The sequence below is a fragment of the Leiobunum rupestre genome, chromosome 11 (assembly GCF_980474605.1).
Source record: "Leiobunum rupestre chromosome 11, qqLeiRupe1.1.hap1, whole genome shotgun sequence".
NCBI lineage: Eukaryota > Metazoa > Arthropoda > Arachnida > Opiliones > Sclerosomatidae > Leiobunum > Leiobunum rupestre.
In genome coordinates, this window is record NC_143394.1 from 6,193,375 (window position 1) to 6,217,814 (window position 24,440).

Sequence of the window (24,440 nt, forward strand, 5' to 3'; positions counted from 1 at the left end):
ATATTTAAGAAGGAAGAATCCGCGAGCATTTTAGAATAACGCCAAAAAGAGTCAACAATAACATGAGGAGATGGCTACTTAGGTACATGATAATACAATAATATCTACTTTAGTTACGTAATTTTATTAAAAATATTAATTATAACTTTTTTAATTATTATTTTATTACGAAACTTAAGTGGTTCGATTTTATTTTATTTTATTAAAAGTAACAAATTTTTAATATTCTAAACGCTGTGCAAAAATTAAAATTATTTATATATTTAATATTTGACATTATATTGAAGAAATGTTTGATTTCTTCTGAGAAAACAGTGTTTCTTGTTAACTTTAAGGAACCCAAAAATAATTTCATAGCTTTAAAAACACGTCTTCGGATTTAACGTTGGGATATAAATAATATTTAATATTTATTATTCAGGGAACTATTGTAGTAGAAGAGCGAGCGTTGAAGTCAGCGCGGCGGAAGGCGGGGTGAGAAGTAAAGACTGCACTTCGTAATAGGGGCCCTCGAAAACGCGTTGGATCTCGGGCCTTCGTGGCCATACATATTCACGTGCATTTCGAACGGCGTCAGCATATATTGAAGCTTGCCACCTGCCGGAGCATTACCAAACCATATTATGTCTCGTTACAGCGTGTTTTCGGAATACTAATTAAACAACAAAAAAAGCAGAAATTACAATTAAATACGGCTACAGTTATTACCTGTACGATAGGCGGGGCTATTTTATACGTCATTTATAAACAATGGAGGTTAAGCCCCTCGGCTGTGAACGCTGAAACGCGTACGGAGAACGGGTACAACTATGTGAATTATTTTATTGTGACTATTTGTCAGTTATTATTAATATAATATGAAAAGGGTTGGCACTTTTTTATTTCTTTTTATAAAAATCAAATAATTTATTTTTATTTTATTGAATTTATTGATTTTTGTACAATTAATGGCTCTTTCCTATTTAATTAATGGAAATTTTATCAGTTAGGTAAAATTGTTGGATTACATGAAATATTAATTTCTATTTAATATTTTAGTTTGCTCAGATATTCTATGTATTCTAATTTTTTTTAAAAAATGCTCAAGTTAATTGAATTTTCCGATAATCGGAAAAATAAAAATTTAAATATTTTCCCTTTAAAGTGTTTTTATTCTGGAATAGTCTAGAGGTTTAGTTTTACTTTTGGATTCGACAAAATGCGGCGAATATGTCGCGAAATTTAAATTGGCAAACAATATTAGACTAATCTTGGAATTAAAACCTTTTTTTTTCGGAAAAAAGGCTTAAGTAATTTCCGGAAAATTTTCCGACTTGCAACTCTAAACTGTACCTATTCTGAATATAGGTTCAAGAGTTTTGATCATTTTTTTAAACTGCCCTTGAGCAGAGAACTATCAAAATATATTCAGAAGATGGTTCTTTTCTCCATATTGTCAGATTTATTAAAAAGAGGGTACTTTAGATCCAAATCTAGATTTTAGAGTAATTCTGGGACCTTGAATTTCAGGTACCTGGGTAGATGATACAGAATGTCGAGAAAATAGCTACACCATCTACACGTTATGTTGTAAAAGCTTAATCTCCATCATCTACGTAAATGGTTTAAAATTTTCATATATATTTAATGATAATAACCAACAATTTTTGCATAAATATTTTTGGAATTTCCGATGTAGATTAATTTGAAACATAATCGTATTACTAATATTTTTTTTATAGATGAATATTAAAAAAGTGAAATATTTTCAAGTATTTTAAAGCTATTATGATGTACAATAATGATGAAACATTTGAGTTTAGGGTGTGGCATCGAAACCCTTAAAGCAGTCCGTATTTAATTGCCATAATTAACAAATAAGCAAATTCTTCCAAAACACTAGAGGTCTACTTTTGGGCCCAAGTTGGTTTATTAGCTGAGCCGGCAAGCTCAAGAGACAGAAAATTGTCAGAACTTAATGATCCCAATAACGACTTTTGGGGGCAACATCTGAAAAATGGATTTAAATAATTAAATCTCTTAATTTTTTTAACAAATATTAGAACATTTGGAAATTTGTCAAAATCCCGTAATTTTGTTGTAGAAATAAGATTTTTAAAATTATGAAATAAATTTGAAAATTTAAAATCTGAAAATACGACCAAAAACCAGATCTAAAATCTGAAAATCCGAACAAAAATCAGATCTAAAATCTCAAAATCTGGTAGGAAATGAGATCTACGAAAATCAAACTTCCAATAAACTTGAGATTAAAAATGCAGTACACGATATTTGTAAATGTCTGACCTCTCGAAAATATTACACCGTTATCAATGATTACCAACAGTGGCGCATTATCCAAAAGGTTGACTTGGTTTCAGCCTAGGGAGCCAGCAAGAGCAGGGGCCCATGCATCACAAGGGGAGGGCGTTGTTGAGGGGCCCAAAGAAGCTCAAAGCCTAGGGCCCTGCCACGCGTTAATACGGCGCTGATTATCAAGGTACATTTGGTTATAATAAGGTAATTAAGTCTTACTATCTTGGCTGGTTGACGTGTCATTTATATGTTGCAAAAACGCGTCGTTAGATCCTTCCGGTCTATTTTTCTAATATCGGTATGGGCCAATATCGGATTAAACGAAGCCGATAATAAAAATGGTATGACAGTGCATTGAATCGTCTTCTCCAATTATTTTATCATATACCCTACTGTTATGATAGATAAGTTTGTTAATATCGGCCGCAAATAGCCGATATATCGGTGCATCCCTACTCCGACGAGGGGTTGTTATTAACTTCTGGTAATAGCAAAATGCAGGTTGAAGGTAAACCGAAGCACTGTCAAGGAGGCCCTGACCCCAATGACCCTTAAGCGATAAAACAATCGCCATTCCTTCAGTTAGTAAACACAGAAGTCATTGTATTTTTACGTCAAACTCGCGAACGGTATTTTCACTTCCTGTATAGAAATAACCTTCAGTTATTACAAAATAAGCGCGTTATTTTGTTGAATTAAAAATCCGAACACCTCCCCTTCGAAGTCTCCATTCACCGCAGCCTTACAATAAAACGTCTCAATAGAACAAAAAAAAACGCTACATTGTTTGATTAGCTAACGAATTAGATCAGTTTTAAGCGATACAGCCCGTACCGTATCGCCACGTATAATAGGAAATAACAGTTTAAACGGGTCTACAAGCGCAGTTTGGAATATTTGTTCCATTTCGTAATTGTGGCTAAAAAGCGGTTGCGCTGTTGCCAGGAAAATTTGAAAAGAGGGTGTATGCGTTAAAACTTACGCCTTTACACAAAATAACTTGCGTCATTTACGGTATACGCAAGTACAAGGCTTAGAACACTATGATTTGTCATATTAAAAACAAAGCAGGAAGGCTTTATTTTCAATGCGCTTATACTTTGTAGCTTAATTTTACCTAAGCATTTAAAAGGAAGAATTTTGGAATTTACAGGGTATAATAATAACTAATTGTCTCGAAGTTTAGAATTAAAATATTTCAGAAATTTTGAATCAAATATTTAAAAAAATTTGCATAAAATATTTAAGAAATTTCGCATAAAATATTTAAGAAATTTTGAATAAAATATTTAAGAAATTTTGAATAAAAGATTTAAGAGATGTTGAATAAAATATTTAAGAAATTTTGAATAAAAAATTTCAACAATTTTCGATAAAAAATTTCAACAATTTTGAATAAAAATTTTCAACAATTTTGCATATTTTTTTAACAATTATGCATATTTTTTTAACAATTTTGCATATTTTTTTAACAATTTTGCATATTTTTTTTAACAATTATGCATATTTTTTAACCATTTTGCATATTTTTTTAACAATTTTGCATAATTTTTTTAACAATTTTGCTTAATTTTTTTTTAACAATTTTATGAAAAAAATCACCCTTTTTAGCGTTGCTTCCAAACCATCTATTCTAACAGCAAGCTCCATCCCTCTAAAAAAAATTAAATTTGAGCGGTATCTCAAAAAGTAGCCTTTAAGAAATTCCACGAGTCAAGATTCGGGAAACAGGATACACTACGTATTGTTTTTCAATTCAGGAAACAATGAAGACCAGCAGCCCACCTTTCCTTTGAGAGTAAGATGAATAATGTAGACAGAGTGAGGAGCTACGGGTGGTCTTGGCCGAAATTATCATCCGCTGCCACCAGGAAACCAAATTAGTTACACCAAGAACGGACTTCTGCTGAGGGAGAATGCGACTATGATGAGACGATTCTCATTGGTTCCCTGACACTGACGTCATCCGAGTGTTTGAAGTGCACGTCGGTGACGTGTTTCCCCCCCCCCTTTCGTGCCCAGGGTTGGCACTTTGATTATTATTTTTAATAAAAATCAAATCAATCGAATTTTTATTTAAATCGTATTTCTTTGATTTTATTGAATTAATTGATTTTTATGCGATTAATGGATCTTTCCCTGAATAATTAACAGAAATATTACTTTTATCAGTTAGCTAATCTTTAATTAAATAAAATTAATTACTATTTAATATTTTAGTTTGCTCAGATTACAATTAAATAAGGCTACAGTTATTAACTGTACGATAGATTTGAGTCTATTTGATCGATTCCCAAATGATCGAACGGGTCTCATTTGATCGAATTTCCATTAGATCAAATTTCCATTAGATCAAATTTCCATTAGATCAAATTTCCATTAGATCAAATTTCCATTAGATCAAATTTCCATTAGATCGAATTTCCATTAGATCGAATTTCCATTTGATCGAATTTCCATTTGATCGAATTGCCATTTGATCGAATTTCCATTTGATCGAATTGCCATTTGATCGAATTGCCATTTGATCGAATTGCCTTTGATCGAATTGCATTTGATCGAATTGCATTTGATCGAATTGCATTTGATCGAATTGCATTTGATCGAATTGCATTTGATCGAATTGCATTTGATCGAATTGCATATGATCGAATTGCATTTGATCGAATTGCATTTGATCGAATTGCATTTGATCGAATTGCATTTGATCGAATGGCATTTGATCGAATGGCATTTGATCGAATGGCATTTGATCGAATGGCATTTGATCGAATGGCATTTGATCGAATGGCATTTGATCGAATGGCATTTGATCGAATGGCATTTGATCGAATGGCATTTGATCGAATGGCATTTGATCGAATGGCATTTGATCGAAAGCTACTGTAGGGTAAAACTACTAGTTTTTGGGAGTAAATCGAAAAGGCAACCTAACCTAACCTAACCTAACCTAACCTGACCCTATTTATATATATCAAAAACAACGGGCCGTTATCGTCGATGTCATAAAAAATTCCATCATATAGTGTATAAAGTAAAAATATCTTCATCTTTGTGGCTTAATACAGTTAAAGCAATGAATTATTCCATCATTATTCCTTCTGCACTTAAGTAATGAATTATTCCATCATTATTCCTTCTGCACTTCATATTGACATTCGGTAAAATAAAAACATACCAACTGGTACTATAAATACTTTTGAATTCGATCAAATAGTATTTGATCATTTGAAGGTTCGATCTTATGAAACAAATGACAAATGGGATTCGATCAAATGGAATTTCGATCAATTGCAACGTATAATGATCGACTGTCGATCACATATTTTTCGATCAAATGGACCAACACCGTACGATAGGCGGCCTATTTTATACGTCATTTATAAATAATAGAGGTTAACCTGCTCGGCTGCGAACACTGAAACGCGTACGGGGAACGTGTGCAACAATTTAACTATGCCAATGATTTTATTGCGACTATTTCTGAGTTATTATCAATATAATACGAACAGGGGTGGCACTTTTTTATATATTTTTATAAAAATAATTTTATTTTATTTTATTGATTTTTATACAATTAATGCCTCTTTTCCTGAATAATTAACGGATATTTTACTTTTATCAGTTATCTAATCTTCAATTAAATTAATTACTATTTAATATTTTAGTTTGCTCAGATTTTCTACGTACTTTAATTTTTTAGGAATCTATTTTTTGCCATTTTTTATTCCGAGATGGAAATACATTGTGCGATTTAAATCTATGATTGGTTTTTAAAAAATCAGTTGATTTAAATCTTTATTTTAATCATGTTGTTGTTCCCGATGAAAGTGTTCACGCTGAGGCGAATGAGACCAACCACAGGTCCATCGGATGAACCGTTTCCGAGTTATGACCGAAAACAAAATCCCCAAATTTTAAATTTTGACATCGGGTCGAGTTCGGTATCGTTTCTGTAGTATGTTTTAACGCTGAGTCGAATGTGACCGCGGAAAATTTCCGCAATTCCACATTTTATTTTTCCGGAAAATTAACAAAGCTAGTTTAAATTTATCTTTATTAAATTGAATTATAAATTAATAATAAAATTTAATTGCAGTTTCTGTGAATTGAAATTTCTAAAGAACCTACATGTACTTTCGTACATTTTCATAAATGCATTGAAGTATAGGGACTTGGCAGTGCTAGGTCACAGTTTTTTTTAAATAGTTTTTATCGTGGGGAGAAAAATAAAACCACAATGGCGGCCATGGCCAAACCTACGGAGTGCCAAGCCTCTATAATACGTGATTTAAATCCATGATTTTTAAAAAGAAATCACTGGAAAGAAGTAATTATTTACAGTCAGAATACTTCAATTTAAAATGCCTTTAAATCGGGAGTGACCAAGTTTGCGAGCCTACAGATCACCTTTTAAATAATATTTTGGAATCTTTTTGAGAAAAACATTTTGAAGGTCGAGCAAATAATTCATTTAAAAGTAATAAAGAATTAGACATCTCGAAAAAGCTTTTAAACTCAATTGTATATTAACAAAGCTTAAATGATTTCCATTTAATTTAATTTATAGTAAAATTGATTAAGCTGTTATAATATTAAGCCATTTAAGAAATTACATGTACCGATTGATTATCGTTGTACCATAAGTTTATAATTATCATTAAGTGTGTAGTTTTCCATGTCTTTCACATATTATATTTTTACTAGAAGTCAATTTGTAGAATGACCACACTTATAGCACACATATATAGAATTATGGTTACACTTTTAAATGTTTAACAAAGTGAAGTATTTTCGAGGGTCACTTCCATTTTGGGTGCGTCTTAATCAGAGTAAAATTATTAAATCAGGGTAATCGTGAATAAATCAGGGTAATCAAGATTAAAAAATCTAATCAAGATTAGGAAATCTAATCATGATTTAAACGAGATTTAATCATTCTAATCATGATCTAATCTTTTTAATCAGGATTTAATAATTTTAATTATTTTAATCACGATTTAATCATTTTAATCACAATTTAATCGTTTTAATCAAAATTTAATTATTTTAATCACAATTTAATTATTTTAATCACAATTTAATCGATATAATCGGTCGAATCGAGATTTTATAATTAAAATCAAAATTAAGTACGATAATTTAATATTGATTATTAATATTGATGGTTCTATCGCAATTGTGTTTGATTGAAATGATATTGAAATACCATTTTATTATAATTTTTCATATAAGTTTGCAAGAGCATATATGTTTCTTTTGATTTTACTTGATACATTTTTTCTATCACAAATCCAATATCGTTGTTTTTCATTTTTTTTACACTCGTAACCCCGTCTAAAAAAGGTTTGAGCTAGCTTCTGAAGTCTACCGCAAGTGGCGACGACAAATATTATCATTAGTTAGTTAATGAAGAATTTTCTTATTTTTAATTGTTTTTCTGAAAAAATTTCTAATACTAAAGCCAATTTTAGCCGATACCGATATTAGGTGCAACCCTACTTTTATAAAATATTTTACAAGACCATGTTCTCAAAATAAGATTTTCTTGTCAAATAGCGCTAATTTAAAAAAAGCCAAAACTTTAACTAACGTATTGTTCTTTCGACAAGGGCAGACCTCATCTGGGTTCTAAATCAATGAGTATTCATTGACTTAAACTTACAACAGATTGACGTCTTAAGATTCTATAATAAGATGACTAGGGCTTATAAAAACCAAAAACACATGACGTCCTACTTAGTGTAACGTAAAACCCGTTAAATGAATTGTCATCGTAAATTCGGGGTAAAAAAATTATAAGGGCGTTAACCCTTACATACTAACGCTAGCTTCCTCGGTTAGGCAATATTACCAAAAGTAAATGAGACAATATTACCAAAATTAAATTATTCAATCTCACAATAGGTAAATGAGGCAACATTACCAAAACTAAGTTAAGAAATCTCACCAAAGGTAAGTTAAGAAATATCACAAGAGGTAATTGAGGAAACATCACCAACGGTAAATGAGGCAATAATAATTCCAGAAGTAAAAAGTAAATGAGCAGCATTACAAAAACTAAACTACGCAATCTCACGACGTAATTATCTCCAAAAGTAAATGAGGTAATTTCACCAAAGGTAAATGAGGCAATATGAACATAAATGAACGAGGTAGTAGAACAAACATAAAGTAGACAATATCTCTCGTATGAATTTCCCAATTCCCTGTCTTTTTCCCGACCCTTTAGGCCAATTTCCCGATTACCTGTCTTTTCCCCGACCCTTTAGGCCAATTACCCAATTCCCTGTCTTTTCCGGACCATTTAGGCCAATTTCCCAATTCCCTGTCTTTTCCCCGACCCTTTAGGCCAATTTCCCAATTCCCTGACTTTTTCGCGACTTTTAGGTCTATTTACAAATTTCCTGATTTTTTCCCGACCTTTTAGGCCAATTTCCAAATTGCATAACCTTTTAAGTAAAATTTAAAATTTCCAAAATATCCCCTGACCTCTTAGGTTTCTTAATAGTTCACCGACTTTTTCTGGAATTTTTAGGCCCATTTCCCCGACTGCTCCCAGATTTTCCCAACCCGCGACAACCCAAATGGTGTACACGTTTCAAACGAAAGCGGTGCGAATAACGAAGGAAAACAAGGCTTAGCAGCGAGCTTACCCAAATCAAGCACTTCGACTTTATTACTCTCTTTGTTGTACAGCATTTTGAGCCTTCTCCTCCGATATTTATTCCCTGTTAAATGCACGTTAAACACAACATTGTATATCGCGCTAAGAACAACGTTAATAGTCCCGCGTAGTTAACGAAGACCCGGAGCTCACCGTGATAGCGGTAGTAGATGGGCATTCCGCAGATCGAGAAGATGGTCGCGGCTCCCCAGGACACCGTCTTCATGACTGGCCAACGTGACACCTAGCTCCCTCCCTAACCACAGTCAGAAGGCTCTATTAACCTATGACTAACTATGATTTCTGCCGTCGAGACGGACTGGCTAGCGCCAGCGCTGTTTCATTCAGGTTGGTTTATCGATTTACGACCAAAAAACCAACCACATAATGGGCTGACTATTTTTACGCGCTCCGAATACTCGAATAGTCGGAAGTCATTAAGGTGGCGGATTCAAGATCAACAGTTTACGCTAATGAGCCAACGTTTAAGTACAACTTTTCTAGTCATCATTTCGATACAGCATGGATTGCGAACAATTTAGTTGAACTTTGTTCGTCAACGTTTTAATCCAACATTGATGGATAACTTAAAAATGTGAGTCCAATATTGTTGGTCAAAATGTGAGTCCAATATTGTTGGTCAAAATGTGAGTCCAATATTGTTGGTCAAAATGTGAGTCCAATATTGTTGGTCAAAATGTAAGTCCAATATTGTTGGTCAAAATGTAAGTCCAATATTGTTGGTCAAAATGTAAGTCCAATATTGTTGGTCAAAATGTAAGTCCAATATTGTTGGTCAAAATGTAAGTCCAATATTGTTGGTCAAAATGTGAGTCCAATATTGTTGGTCAAAATGTGAGTCCAATATTGTTGGTCAAAATGTGAGTCCAATATTGTTGGTCAAAATGTGAGTCCAACATTGTTGGTCAAAACTGCAGTGCAACATTGTTGGTCAAAACTGCAGTGCAACATTGTTGGTCAAAACTGCAGTGCAACATTGTTGGTCAAAACTGTAGTTCAACATTTTTGGTCAAAACTGTAGTTCAACATTGTTGGTCAAAACTGTAGTTCAACATTGTTGGTCAAAACTGTAGTTCAACATTGTTGGTCAAAACTGTAGTTCAACATTGTTGGTCAAAACTGTAGTTCAACATTGTTGGTCAAAACTGTAGTTCAACATTGTTGGTCAAAACTGTAGTTCAACATTGTTGGTCAAAACTGTAGTTCAACATTGTTGGTCAAAACTGTAGTTCAACATTGTTGGTCAAAACTGTAGTTCAACATTGTTGGTCAAAACTGTAAGGCAACATTGTTGGTCAAAACTGTAAGGCAACATTGTTGGTCAAAACTGTAAGGCAACATTGTTGGTCAAAACTGTAAGGCAACATTGTTGGTCAAACTTGTAGTCCTACATTGTTGGCCAAACTTTTATTACAACATTGTTGGCCAACATTTTAATCCAACATTGCTGAGCAACATTTTAATCAAATCACTGAGCGCACTATTAAGTATACAATCAATCCGGTGGTATTAGTTGTACAAATAGACCTATCAAGTTGAGTTATCCAACTATTTAAAAAGTCAAGTTAACGCAATCTAGCGGTGTCGGATGCCACCAAAACATGTTTGAAATTACGCTTTGAATGCATTTACTGCAAACACATTTTTGGGCAGTGTTAAGAAGTAAAAGGGTTCACAGAATCTACGGATAAGAGGGGAAAATAACATCAGTCTTTATATTCCTGGTGACTGCCCAAATTAGTTCCAAAGAGCGACACATGGTGGCACAGCGAAAATATCAAATCCCGGAGCTTTAGAAGTTTCCCCCATCGAGTTCTAAGCGCCTGGCCATTTAGTTTCAACGCGACCCAATATTTTACGAAGGCAACCTTAAGGTTATCAGGCGGCCATAAATTTAGTTCTTGGGAAATAGTCACGAGATAAATAACGTTCGTGTAAATTGCCGCCAGGGTTATTCAACTATAGGCGGTTAGACTACGACGCTAAATAGTGATTTTATGGTAATTGCTAATAGCGTCCTCTATTACAGATAAATTTATCTTGAAGAATAATAAAATTTTAGTTGTGAAAATAACTTATTAAATACTATTTACTTTATAACTTAGAAAATAAATAATTTCAGTAAATATTTTTTTTAAAATTAAGGCTATCTTTACTCAATGTAATTATAAAAATAAAAAAATAGGCTTCCTAGATGGCGCTCCAGTGCAATAGCGGTATAAGAGGGGGAATATGTAGAAAGAAAGTCTGACTTATGGGCGCCAACCGAAACATTCCGTTATCTAACCTAATAAAAGTTGAATAACCCTGCTTCAGCATTGAAACTAGTCTTAATGCTATGCTAAGTTGGTATATACAAAACAAAATAATTCGTTGATAAGTAATAACGGTGATAGATTTACTAGCGTCCATTTAAAACAGCAAATGGACGTTTTAAACGATTTATGCCGATTTTGAGCCACTATCATCGTATTTCTCGTATCATCATTTAACGTAACAGAGATTAAGCCCCTACATAAACATAAAATCAGCTAGAAAGAACGCGTCAAAACATTTGTTTTCAATGTGAACCTTGTTTTAAATACCCTTACTTCCAGCAAGTTTCCAGGATGAGTGTTAAACAATGAAATAATAGTATTAAAATAATAGTATTAAAATAATAGTAGACCTAAGTTTAAAAAAATAATTATTGTTTAAATTAAGCGGTTTTTAAATAAAATCACAGAATTTTCCGTTTTTGAAAACAAAACAAAAATCCTAACAAAAAATAAAAGATAATATTTTCAAAAAGAAAAATTGTGTTACTCTTCGTACATTTTACTGAAATTAAAGTTTTGATTAACTGCGTATGGATAACATACAGTTGAACCAAAATTACAGAAGCGACAATTATTTTAAATTAATTTAAACTAGTAGTTGAAATTAAACCAGGTTTTTTGACAAACCAGACGTATTTAGGTTGGGTACAATAATTATAAGGCTATACATCAACAAGTCGTCCCAATACGTTCTTCGTGCGAGCTTAATCTCGACTAATTAAAATTCCAAATTGGTGAAATCGCGAAAACAATACGCTTCGTAACGCAATGAGTAATTGTAAATTATTAGGTCCCTGGAAAAAAGAAATGGGATATCACTATACCACTACAGCAGTTTTAATTAATGACGCTAGTGTTAGTGTCAGGTAGGCATGGACGTGCTATCAAAATAATCTTAAATTCCAATTCAAACTTCACAAATTGCATAAATTTTGACGATAAATTACATTTCCGTAACGAGGTTTTATCAATAGGAAAAATAACTACACATGTATTAATAGAATATTATTATATTCATATAAAAATTCAGGTTAATATTATTTTAACAGACGTATATGACGTAATAGAGATTAACAGGGCCCCCACTCAAATCTTCAATTTTTTTATAGGAAAAATATTTCTAAAAACATAGGACTTTAAACGATTATATTTCTAAAAACATAGTATTTTAAAGGACTATTTTTACAAAATTATAGGAATTTATAGGACTATATATGCTTTTTAATTTACGAACTTTATACATTTAAAAACAAAATCTATATTTAGAGAAATAAATCTTTGATTTTCACTTAAAAAATAGAAACTATTTAACCATTTTACCACGAAAATATAATAGTAGCTTACCATGTTAACAATAACAAAAGTATCGACTAGAAAGACTTTGCATAGGAATTTATCCTATAGCTAAATCTAGCAATTTCACTGCGTGGTTAAATTTGAAATGAGTAAAATATCAAAATTATAGGATTTTGTAGGACTTTTGGGGGTTTTTGCTAAAATAATAGGATGTTATAGGACATTTTTGAAAATATATTATTTTATAGGAATTATAGGACCTCTGGGGGCCCTGGATTAAGTAAAACCCTCTAGACGTTCAGGAGTACCAGATTTGCGACGGAAAATTGTTTTTAGGCATTTTTGATAAAGATGATAGAATAAGTGTTTAGACAATATTAAAAAAAGTATTTCAGCACTTCAATTTAAAACCACAATGCACTCTTTTTAAACAAGCATGACGATAGAAAAATAAAAAATTTTCTATCGATTTCTTAAAAAAAAATATATATTCATAATTTTAATTTAATCACGAATGCGTATGATTTGAAACATGTCAAATATTTGCTTAAATTTTGTATAAATTTGATTGTATGTTAGTTTTTAATTCTAATAAGTGTTTAAAAATTGTCGGATTCGGGTTAGGGATTTTTGTCTCATGTTTTTATTGTAAATACGACTTTTGGAATTGTTAAGGATTGGGTTTTTTTGTTCCCGTCCATCTTTTCTCTCTCTTTTGTATAGTATGTATCATGTATATTGTATCTTTTATCTTGTAGCGTCGTCATGTCGCTCGGGGCTTGGTCAGGCGGCCGAAAACTTTTCCATTGCTCTGGGGTTTATCCCTTGTCGTCACTGTCCAAGCCCAAGTTGGGAAATGTTTCGGGGTATAAAGGGGGGTGATTTTCTTTTTGAAGAGTAGTCTAAAATAGAAAGCGAGAAGAGCTCCTTCGTGCGAGAAGGACTCCCTGGCGAAGGGAGAATAAGAAATAAAGTTTTTTTGTTTAGTTAAAATTGGTCAAGTTATTTTTAGTAGTATAAGCGTGTGCGTGCGAAGAGTCTATATGTTTCAGTCCGTGTAACTCTTCGGGTTGAAAATTAAATTTTCAATCCAAGTAATTAGTTAGCTCTCCCAGAAAAAGTCAACAAAACATGAATATTAGTCATATTGAAGTACAATTTTAATTTCTTTCAATATTTGCAAGGAAATGTTTGTATTGGTCCTAATCAATGTGACCAGGAAAAAGACCAAAAAACTTAAATTTCCAGATATTTTTTTCAGCAAAAAAAACTAAAAAATAAATGGTAAAAAATACAGAAAATATAAGTTTGAAATATTTATGAAGTAACAAGCTATGGTTTTTAAACAGAGTTGCCACAGTTTTTACAGATTACAGATTCAAATTCCCTGACTTTTCAGGAGATTTTTCTTAACTTATTTTATATTTTTAACCTATATTTTAGTAAAAGTTTCCTATTTGAAACTAAAATTAAAATCCCTGATATTTCCCTGATTTTTAGACTAATTTTGAAAATTCCCTGATTTCTAGACTAATTTATAAAATTCCCTGATTTCTAGACTAATTTTGAAAATTCCCTGATTTCTAGACTAATTTTGAAAATTCCCCGATTTCTAGACTAATTTTGAAAATTCCCTAATTTTTAGACTAATTTTGAAAATTCCCGGACATTTCCCTGATTTTTAGATTACTTTGGAAATTCCCTGACTTATCCAGGAACTCCAGGTTTTCCAGCTACCGTGGCAGCCCTGTTAAATGTAATTTAGTGTAATAATAATAACGTATCTCATGGGGCCCGCAGTTATCATTCTGCCGGGGCCCGGGCCGGCTCTGGGAAGCCCCGTCATTAACACCTTTACGAGTCCCAGATATAAGTACGGTTATTACGTTACTGATTTTCCAGCTGATTTTCTCATAATTGAAATTGAGCAGTAGAGGGGAGGGGGGGAACAAGCGTTCGATTTGGCCCCCGTTCCGTCCTGAATAACTCCCAAAGACATCTCCCTTCTCACTTTAAAAAGCGTGTCGGCTGTATTGAAATATTGAAATTTTTCATTCTCAATTTCCCCCTCCCTTCTTACCAAGGAGGAGACTTGCGCCTCGCGTGAAACGCCGAATAAAAATATCATTATGAATAAATAATCCACAGCAGATGGCGTTGCAAACGGAATATAATTATCACCGTCGATTACGAAATTTCTTACTTTTAGAGTTTGCCCAAGACTATTTCGTCCTAGCGCTTTACGCCGAAGGGACGGAAACTCATCTATTTGGGGATGGTAGTGGACGTTTAATACTTCCGATAGTAGTCAGAGGTAGTTTATCCATTTGGGAATGGTAGTAAACGTTAAAAACAAATATGTTATCTACTTCTGATAATTATCACTTATTTTTAGATTTCCATTCAAATAATTCGTCCATTTTTGGCCGAACTAAGCGTTATCTTTTACCATAAGTCTATAATTATCTCTTATAAGTGTGTCAGTTAGACGAAATTATTACGGGAGTGATGCAGAATTGATGGCTAACGCAAAAATAAGACTAATGACTGTATTGTGAAAAATATGCATCTTAAAATTAAAGAGCCTAATGAAGTCTACCAAAAATCTCAGAGATCTTCCTAGAAATGGCTCTAAGCAAATATTCAACACAATTGATACACTTATTTTTTAAAAGAATAATTTCAAACTTAACTAAAACGCGTTTGTGTAATGTAAGTTAATATTTTCAAGTCGGTTATCTGTAGGGATGCACCGATATGGGTACAGCCGATAATAAAAGTTATCTATTATCTATCATAACAGTTCACTGTCATACCATTTTATTCAAAAGTTTAATGAAAAAAAGTTTACGTGATGCATATTTTCTATCTCAAATCGAATATCGTTGTTTTTTATTTGTTTACACTCGGAACCACCTGTCTAAAAAAGGTATGATCTAGCTTCTGAAGTCTGGCGTACGTGGCGCGGCCAATCAAATTAAATATTATCATTAGTTAGTTCATCGATAATTTTCTTATTTTAAAATGTTTTTCTATAAATATTTTTCTAATACCGGTATCGGCCAATATAGGCTTAAACGAAACCGATATTGGCCGATATCGATATAGAAAAATAGGCCGATATATCTGGGGGATAACACACAGCGCCAAATCGGTTTATTTCAAAAGTGAAGTAACTCAACTTGCGATTCGTGAAGCTATTTCTACGAATTGGTCTATCTTGTTTCTTTCGCAAATCTGTAAAATGAAGACGAATTTTTGAAAAGCGTAAATGGCTCGATTCGCTAATTTCAAGAGCGTTTCCCATTTTATAAACCAACTTTGTAATCTGAATAATAAATATAGCGTGATGCGGTGCAAATATTGCGCCACTATGAAATGATCAGGTGCCCCGTGACCATTCCGTGGGTGGAATTACCATTTTACTTATCGAAGTAAAAAATAATATTAATTATAAACCGCGGAATTGGGTTCCCCCAAAATGTATCTTTAAACTGTAAGGAATCTTTGATTCGACGCGTAATTTATCATCGAATTATAATTTTAAATTAAATCACCGAGAATAAATCTCGAGGTTAAGCCGGAATTCATCAATGAATTTATCTTCGACTTAACCGAAATTTATCTTCATCTTTAAAATTCGGTACTTTAGGGATCAAACCCAGATTTTAGGGTAGAATAGGGTACTTTAGGGACCAAACCCCGATTTTAGGGTAGAATATTGTACTTTAGGGACCAAACCCCGATTTTAGGTTAGAATAGGGTACTTTAGTGACCAAACCCCGATTTTAGGTTAGAATAGGGTACTTTAGTGACCAAACCCCGATTTTAGGGTAGAATAGGGTACTTTAGGGACCAAACCCCGATTTTAGGGTAGAATAGGGGTGGCGGAGTGGTTAGCACTTTCGCCTCGCAGCAAGAGGAGCCTGGTTCGATCCCAACTTGTGGCACTGGGTGAAAACTCGGAACAGCTCCTTCTGCGTTGAGTTTGCAAGTTCTCTCCCCACTGGTTTAAGGGGTTTTCCCCCGAGATCTTCGGTTTCCCCTTCCATAAAAACTTGTTGAGGTTAACGGTAATAGTTAGTGTTGGCTCGCGTGGCTTGCCACCACCCTCCTACGCATTGTAACCCGGCCACCTGAATTAAAAGGCTTTAAAAGTCGCTCGATGACTTAGGCCTAGGGTGGTGCCCTGGGTATTAGCCTAGCTGATTATTATTATTAGGGACCAAATCCCGATTTTAGGGTAGAATAGGTACTTTTAAGAAAAATAACGACTTTTGGTGGGAGACCAGTATCATATCAACCGAAAATGTATGTTTCAAAATATCCCAAAATAGTTCGTTTAAAACTTCCTCTACCCTAAGAAAACCATTTACGTATTGAAACAAAAAATATTTTACGGAAATAATTTGCACGTTCATATCAAAAAGTAATTAATCAACGAATAACCAACAAATTAGGGAAATCCCTCATTCAATAACCCCAAAAAACCAGCGATAAAATAACTATTATCACTCCAATACAAAAATGATTTTCGATACGTGCAAAATCAGATAAAAATGGGTTCACCCCGAGCCAGGACAACGCGCGATAGACTGCCAATGAGCTTTTAATGCGGGGGGGGGGGGGGGGGGCAGCAAAGCGCGATCACGATTTTGCCAACGATTGAAAAATAAAACCGGCACGATTTTCAATCGATTGAAATCACGAGGACGAATTATTAAAAGTTGCGGAGCTCGGAATCCTTTGGGCAAAATTGGCTAGTTTTATTACGAGCTTCGAACAAATACGAACTCGATTATCCAAAGGCCTTGAACGCTTACAAATAAACTATTAATCGCGAAGCGTGGAGCCATAACGTTTTAAGTCGATATTTGCCCTTTTCACAGATATTTTATTTATTATTATAAACTCGGTGAGTTGATTTGAATAGCGCCATCTATCTTTGAAGAATTGAACGAGTGGCTATCGATAACCAAGGAAAATATAAGAATATAAATAAATCTCGAAATATTTAAGGTTGCTCGCTTAAGGTAATTTTGTTGCCACAGTAATGAAAGCACCAAATTCCACGATTTTCCCTTACCACTTTTTAGAGATTTCCTTGATTTTTTTAGACCCAAATTTTTAAGTTTTATTAGAAATTAATGAATTTACTTTAAGCTTATATTTGGTTATAACGGTGTCCAGGTTATGTTTTAACTAACAAAACGTTTAATTGCCACGTTGAAATTACGTTTAAAAATTACAGAAAATTTATGATAATTTCCAAATTTATCAAGGAACTAAAGTAAAATTAAAACTAAACCATCTTCATAAAATTTTCAAGATAAATTTTAATTCACTAGCTTTTCCCTAACTTTTTACAAATTCTTAACATTCCATGACTTTTTCCCGGCATGTGGCAGCCATGTCATGACTTGTTAAAATATTATAACTTTCAATCGTCGAATTAATATTAACGGCAGTTGCTACACGTCTTGTGTATTTTATTTGCCATAACCTTTGACAACTTCAAGCTTTCGTTAACTACTTAACTAATGACATATAATGGTAATAAATTGTGGACCTTATTAAGTATTAAATTTAACTATCTGGATAGACTTTAAATATACATCGGGATTAGCCTTAAGGGGGAAGACTATAGTGGTCATTGTCAACTTTCGCGCTATTTCAAGCTGAACTCTTTTAATTTTGTATTTTAACTTATAAAATTAATATTTAAGTGTAGAACAGCCTCTTGTTTAGTGACTAAAATAATTTTGACAATTTTAAATTTAAAAGTAATTAAGTTATTACGTTTTAATTCGGACCCCCGGAGCTAAACAAGTTGGGCGAGCGCCCAAAATACGCTTTAGTTAGGACCTTATATCTCGTTAACTATTAATATTATAATTATCAGAATTATTTTAAGCACTAGAGAAAGGTTCAGCCTAATAAGAAAAATATAATTCAATTATGTAATTGTTAAAACAGAAACGTTCAGCTTGAACGAAAAAGAGGCTTTTACTGTATTCTTCCCCGTTTTAGAATAGCAATTCATGAAAACCGTGATTTTTCGACTTATCACGTTACGGCTTTAAGAAATTCATTTCAGAAGGTATTATTGAAGTTTTATAGGGATTTTTCCGTCCCCACAACATCCCTGGTCTTAAAAACTTGTAGGTTGCGCGTAGCAGGTGCGTTTCATTGCGTCATTCGAGCCATTATTGTAAGAGTGGGGTATGGGGAGTTTCGAGAGCCAAGGGTTAACAATTTACGAATTTGGGTGTGGAATATTTACCGTACAGTAACGACATCTATTATCCTACTTTCGAACTTTTGAAAAAACGTACATTTTTCGGTTACGAAAAATTGGTGAATGCTAATTATAAATTTTAATGGAAATTAAAGTTTAGCAAAGGAACGAATGTTGAAGGCCGTTTAGAACCTTTCGTTTATGAGGATTATTTTTACAAGGAAAATATTGCAAACTGGCATTAAGAGTAGTCAAATATTGTGAATAAAATACCATTTTAATTGCAAATTGGCCAGTTGTACGAGTCATTTTTACGAATAGGAACTTTTGCAAATCTATACCCGAATATCCTTCAATCGAAATTGAATTGAATGGACCTTTTGAAAATTTGTTATGTTCTACGAGTAAAATACTGAATATTTTACACATCGATATTAATGTAGTATTTCGAATCGAACTGGCAGTTGGCAAATTTTCAAATCAAATAGATAATGGACCATATTTTAAGAGCTAAATTGACAACGGGGAATATTTCCCTAGTCAAATTTAAATAGGGCAATGTTTCCCTAGTAAAATTGACACGGGGAATATTTCCCTAGTCAAATTTAAATAGGGCAATGTTTCCCTAGTAAAATTGACACGGGGAATATTTCCCTAGTCAAATTTACATAGGGCAAAATTTCTCTAGTCAAATTTACATAGGGCAATATTTCCCTAATCAAATTTACATTATTAATATTTCACGAGTCAAATTGACCACGCGCAATATTTCACGAGTCAAATTGACAATGGGCCATATTTCACGAGTCAAATTGACAACGGGCCATATTTCACGAGTCAAATTGACAACGGGCCATATTTCACGAGTCAAATTGACAACGGGCAATAATTCAAGAGTCAAATTGACAACGGGCAATAATTCAAGAGTCAAATTGACAACGGGCCATATTTCACGAGTCAAATTGACAACGGGCCATATTTCACGAGTCAAATTGACAACGGGCCATATTTCACGAGTCAAATTGACAACGGGCCATATTTCACGAGTCAAATTGACAACGGGCCATATTTCACGAGTCAAATTGACAACGGGCCATATTTCACGAGTCAAATTGACAACGGGCCATATTTCACGAGTCAAATTGACAACGGGCCATATTTCACGAGTCAAATTGACAACGGGCCATATTTCACGAGTCAAATTGACAACGGGCCATATTTCACGAGTCAAATTGACAACGGGCCATATTTCACGAGTCAAATTGACAACGGGCCATATTTCACGAGTCAAATTGACAACGGGCCATATTTCGGGAGTCAAATTGACAACGGGCCATATTTCGGGAGTCAAATTGACAACGGGCCATATTTCGGGAGTCAAATTGACAACGGGCCATATTTCGGGAGTCAAATTGACAACGGGTCATATTTCGGGAGTCAAATTGACAACGGGTCATATTTCGGGAGTCAAATTGACAACGGGTCATATTTCGGGAGTCAAATTGACAACGGGTCATATTTCGGGAGTCAAATTGACAACGGGTCATATTTCGGGAGTCAAATTGACAACGGGTCATATTTCGGGAGTCAAATTGACAACGGGTCATATTTCGGGAGTCAAATTGACAACGGGTCATATTTCGGGAGTCAAATTGACAACGGGTCATATTTCGGGAGTCAAATTGACAACGGGTCATATTTCGGGAGTCAAATTGACAACGGGTCATATTTCGGGAGTCAAATTGACAACGGGTCATATTTTACGAGTCAAATTGACAACGGGTCATATTTTACGAGTCAAATTGACAACGGGTCATATTTTACGAGTCAAATTGACAACGGGTCATATTTTACGAGTCAAATTGACAACGGGTCATATTTTACGAGTCAAATTGACAACGGGTCATATTTCAAATCAAATCGAGTCTCGAGAACGGGTATTTTCCGAATTCAAATTTACAATGGGCATATTTTAGAGTTAAATCGTCAATTTATATTTTCCTGTAAAATTTATATTGCTCACATTTTCGAGTCAAATTTACAATGGGCATATTTTCTACTCAAACTGGCTTACGTTTATCCCGTTCAGTTAAGCCCGCATTTCGAGCCAAACCAGAAAGTAATTTTCAACCGACATTCGAAAAACTGGGGAATCCCACGCGGTGATTAACCTTAGAGATCTGAAACCTAAATACTTGGACAAATCCCAACGCAATGTTTGGGAAATAAGGTCAACTTGAACACGAGTTTCAAACCGTCATAAGAATAAAAAGACAGACATTTTAAATAAATACAAAAATTGGCCTCAGCAAAATCAAGCTTCCATAAAAAATCAATGACGTATTATTCCGTTAGGTGTCAAAAGATCAAATTTAATTAAAAAAATTACGCGAGCCGAAAGACACGAACGCCACCTGTTGGCCAGATAAAGAAACCAAATCAGTTCCGCACGAGAACCGAATCAAAAGGTCTTTTCGCGTTAAAACAAAACCCACAAAGTCTAAGCATTTTAACTACGCCAACTATTTATATTTAAATTACGTACAAATCTTATAAACCGCGTAAAGTAATATTTCGCTTTAAATTTATTAATTAGGGTTAAGTTAAATTATAATTTAATTACTCACCGCTGTTATCCAAATACATTTTCTAAGTATTTTTAAAAAGTAAAATTGAAGAACTTAAATGAGGAAATTTTTCAACGTGAGCTCAGGAAGTTGATTGTGAACTATCTAAAGAAAAGTTTTAGCGATTTTTGACTTCGGCGCTTTGAACGCTTTTTATGACACTCCCTGGCTTTCCCTATAAGGTCACACTGCGTGGTCCTTTTACGTTGAATTTGTTGACGCGCGTTTTTTGTAGGAAGTAGTCAAGATTCCTATATAACCTCGAAAAAACGATTCGAAACGACGGTTGCATTTCGCACTATTCACACAAAAAACCGATTCAAATATTTCATGAATTGGTTAAAAAAATATTTAGATAACTTGATAATGTAAATATTTTAAAATAATTGGATAGAATGTAAATATTTTAAAATAATTGGATAGAATGTAAATATTTTAAAATAATTGGATAGAATGTAAATATTTTAAAATAATTGGATAGAATGTAAATATTTTAAAATAATTTGATAGAATGTAAATATTTTAAAATAATTTGATAGAATGTAAATATTTTAAAATAATTTGATAGAATGTAAATATTTTAAAATAATTTGATAGAATGTAAATATTTTAAAATAATTTGATAGAATGTAAATATTTTAAAATAATTTGATAGAATGTAAATAATTTAAAATAATTTGATAGAATTTAAATATTTATCTCCATGAATTTGATAAAATGTAAATGTTTATCTCCATGAATTTTTTAAAGAAATGAATAAAAACCACTATTGCACAGTAAAATAGTTTTGTTTATTAAAACGCTACGGCCGTTTCGGCGCACTAACCGGCGTTTAATAAACAAAACTATTTTACTGTGCAATAGTGGTTTTTATTCATTTCTTTAAAATTTTAAATGTACAGGACAGTTCCTCAATATTTGTCCATGAATTTGATAAAATAGAAATATTTATCTCCATGAATTTGATAAAATAGAAATATTTATCTCCATGAATTTGATACAATAGAAATATTTATCTCCATGAATTTGATAAAATAGAAATATTTATCTCCATGAATTTGATACAATAGAAATATTTATCTCCATGAATTTGATAAAAAGAAAATATTTCTAATGAATTTGATAAAAAGAAAATATTTCTAATGAATTTGATAGAATGAAAATAGTTCTATTAATGAACTTGTTAAAATGATAATAATTATATTTTTATTAATGAACTTGTTAAAATGATAATAATTATATTTTTATTAATGAACTTGTTAAAATGATAATAGTTATAATATTTTTATTAATGAACTTGTTAAAATGATAATAGTTATAATATTTTTATTAATGAACTTGTTAAAATGATAATAGTTATAATATTTTTATTAATGAACTTGTTAAAATGATAATAGTTATAATATTATTATTAATGAACTTGTTGAAATGATAATAGTTATAATATTTTTATTAATGAATTTGATAAAATTGAAATATTTGTATTAATGAATTTGATAAAATTGAAATATTTGTATTAATGAATTTGATAAAATTGAAATATTTGTATTAATGAATTTGATAAAATTGAAATATTTGTATTAATGAATTTGATAAAATTGAAATATTTGTATTAATGAATTTGATAAAATTGAAATATTTGTATTAATGAATTTGATAAAATTGAAATATTTGTATTAATGAATTTGATAAAATTGAAATATTTGTATTAATGAATTTGATAAAAATGAAATATTTGTATTAATGAATTTGATAAAATTGAAATATTTGTATTAATGAATTTGATAAAAAGTTAATAGTTTTCATGAATTTTGATAAAATTTAAATAATGTTATTAATGAATTTGATATAAATTTAAATATTGTTATTAATGAATTTGATATAAATTTAAATATCGTTAATGAATTTGATATAAATTTAAATACTGTTAATGAATTTGATAAAAATGTAATAGTTTTAATGAGTTTGATAAAAATGTAATAGTTTTAATGAATTTGATAAAAATGTAATAGTTTTAATGAGTTTGATAACAATTAAATATTTTTTATTAAATTTGATAAAATTTAAATATTTTAATTAAATATGATAAAATTTAAATATTTTTCATGAATTTGATAAAATTTAAATATTTTTCTTTAATTTCATAAAATGTTTAAATATATTTCATGAATTTGATAAAATTTAAATATTTTTCATGAATTTGATAAAATTTAAATATTTTTCATGAGTTTGCTAAAATTTAAATATTTTGAATGAATTTGAATTCATAAAACACTTATTTTCAGATATCATACACGGAAATTATTTAATAACTATTTTTGTGAACAAAAGCAAGATTAATGTATTTTATGTCCAAAATAAACAATTTTTTATAAAATATTCCCGATAAGTCATTGGTTTGAAATAACCTTTATAATTAAGAAAATCAATCAGTCATTTAAAACAACAAAAATTTAAACTTATTACAATTTGAAAAGTTCAACAGAGGGTTAAGTTATTTAAATTAAGTTTTTTTTAAATATTTAAATGGAAAATATAAAAATTTCTAAAAAACTTGCTATAATAATTCAAAATCCAGACAATCCAAATAACAAGTAATTAAATTTAATTCCGATAAAATTTAAATCATATAGATTCCTCCATTTTGAATATTTTATCAATATCAGGGGTATTATATTTGAAAAAGTTTGTTCAATCAAAAGTAAATAGGGGGAGAAAATCTATCACTGCCTTCAGATTTTACCTTCCACCATGCTTGACACCCTTTTTAAAGAACTAGGGTCACGTGATATTTCTAACCAATAAGTATAGCGCATTACGCGCGAAGTAGTGCATTTGTGGTATTCCGGTCCGCGCTCAAGATAAAAATTTTGAATTTTATTCCCTGGCAACCATGTCACCGCCTCCCGATTTCAAATAGTCTCTCTGTCAAATGCTGACCATTATTTCCTTCGATAACGGTTGATTTTAATTAATAA

General features: G+C 32.0%; 1 protein-coding gene across 3 annotated transcripts in view; it reads right to left on the reverse strand.

Annotated features, from left to right (window-relative positions):
• The window catches only part of LOC149921215 (uncharacterized), a 63,792-nt gene that overhangs the window by 24,081 nt on the left and 15,271 nt on the right, over nt 1-24,440 (reverse strand). Inside the window, exon 1 of one of the 3 annotated variants that reach the window (XM_090164035.1) lies at nt 21,463-21,519. The exons of the other annotated variants lie outside the window; for them this stretch is intronic. Coding sequence (XP_090020161.1) covers nt 21,463-21,481 — 19 coding nt within the window. The 5' untranslated portion in view covers nt 21,482-21,519. Of the gene's footprint in view, nt 1-21,462; nt 21,520-24,440 lie in introns of those variants that run through there. 3 annotated transcript variants of the gene reach the window in all.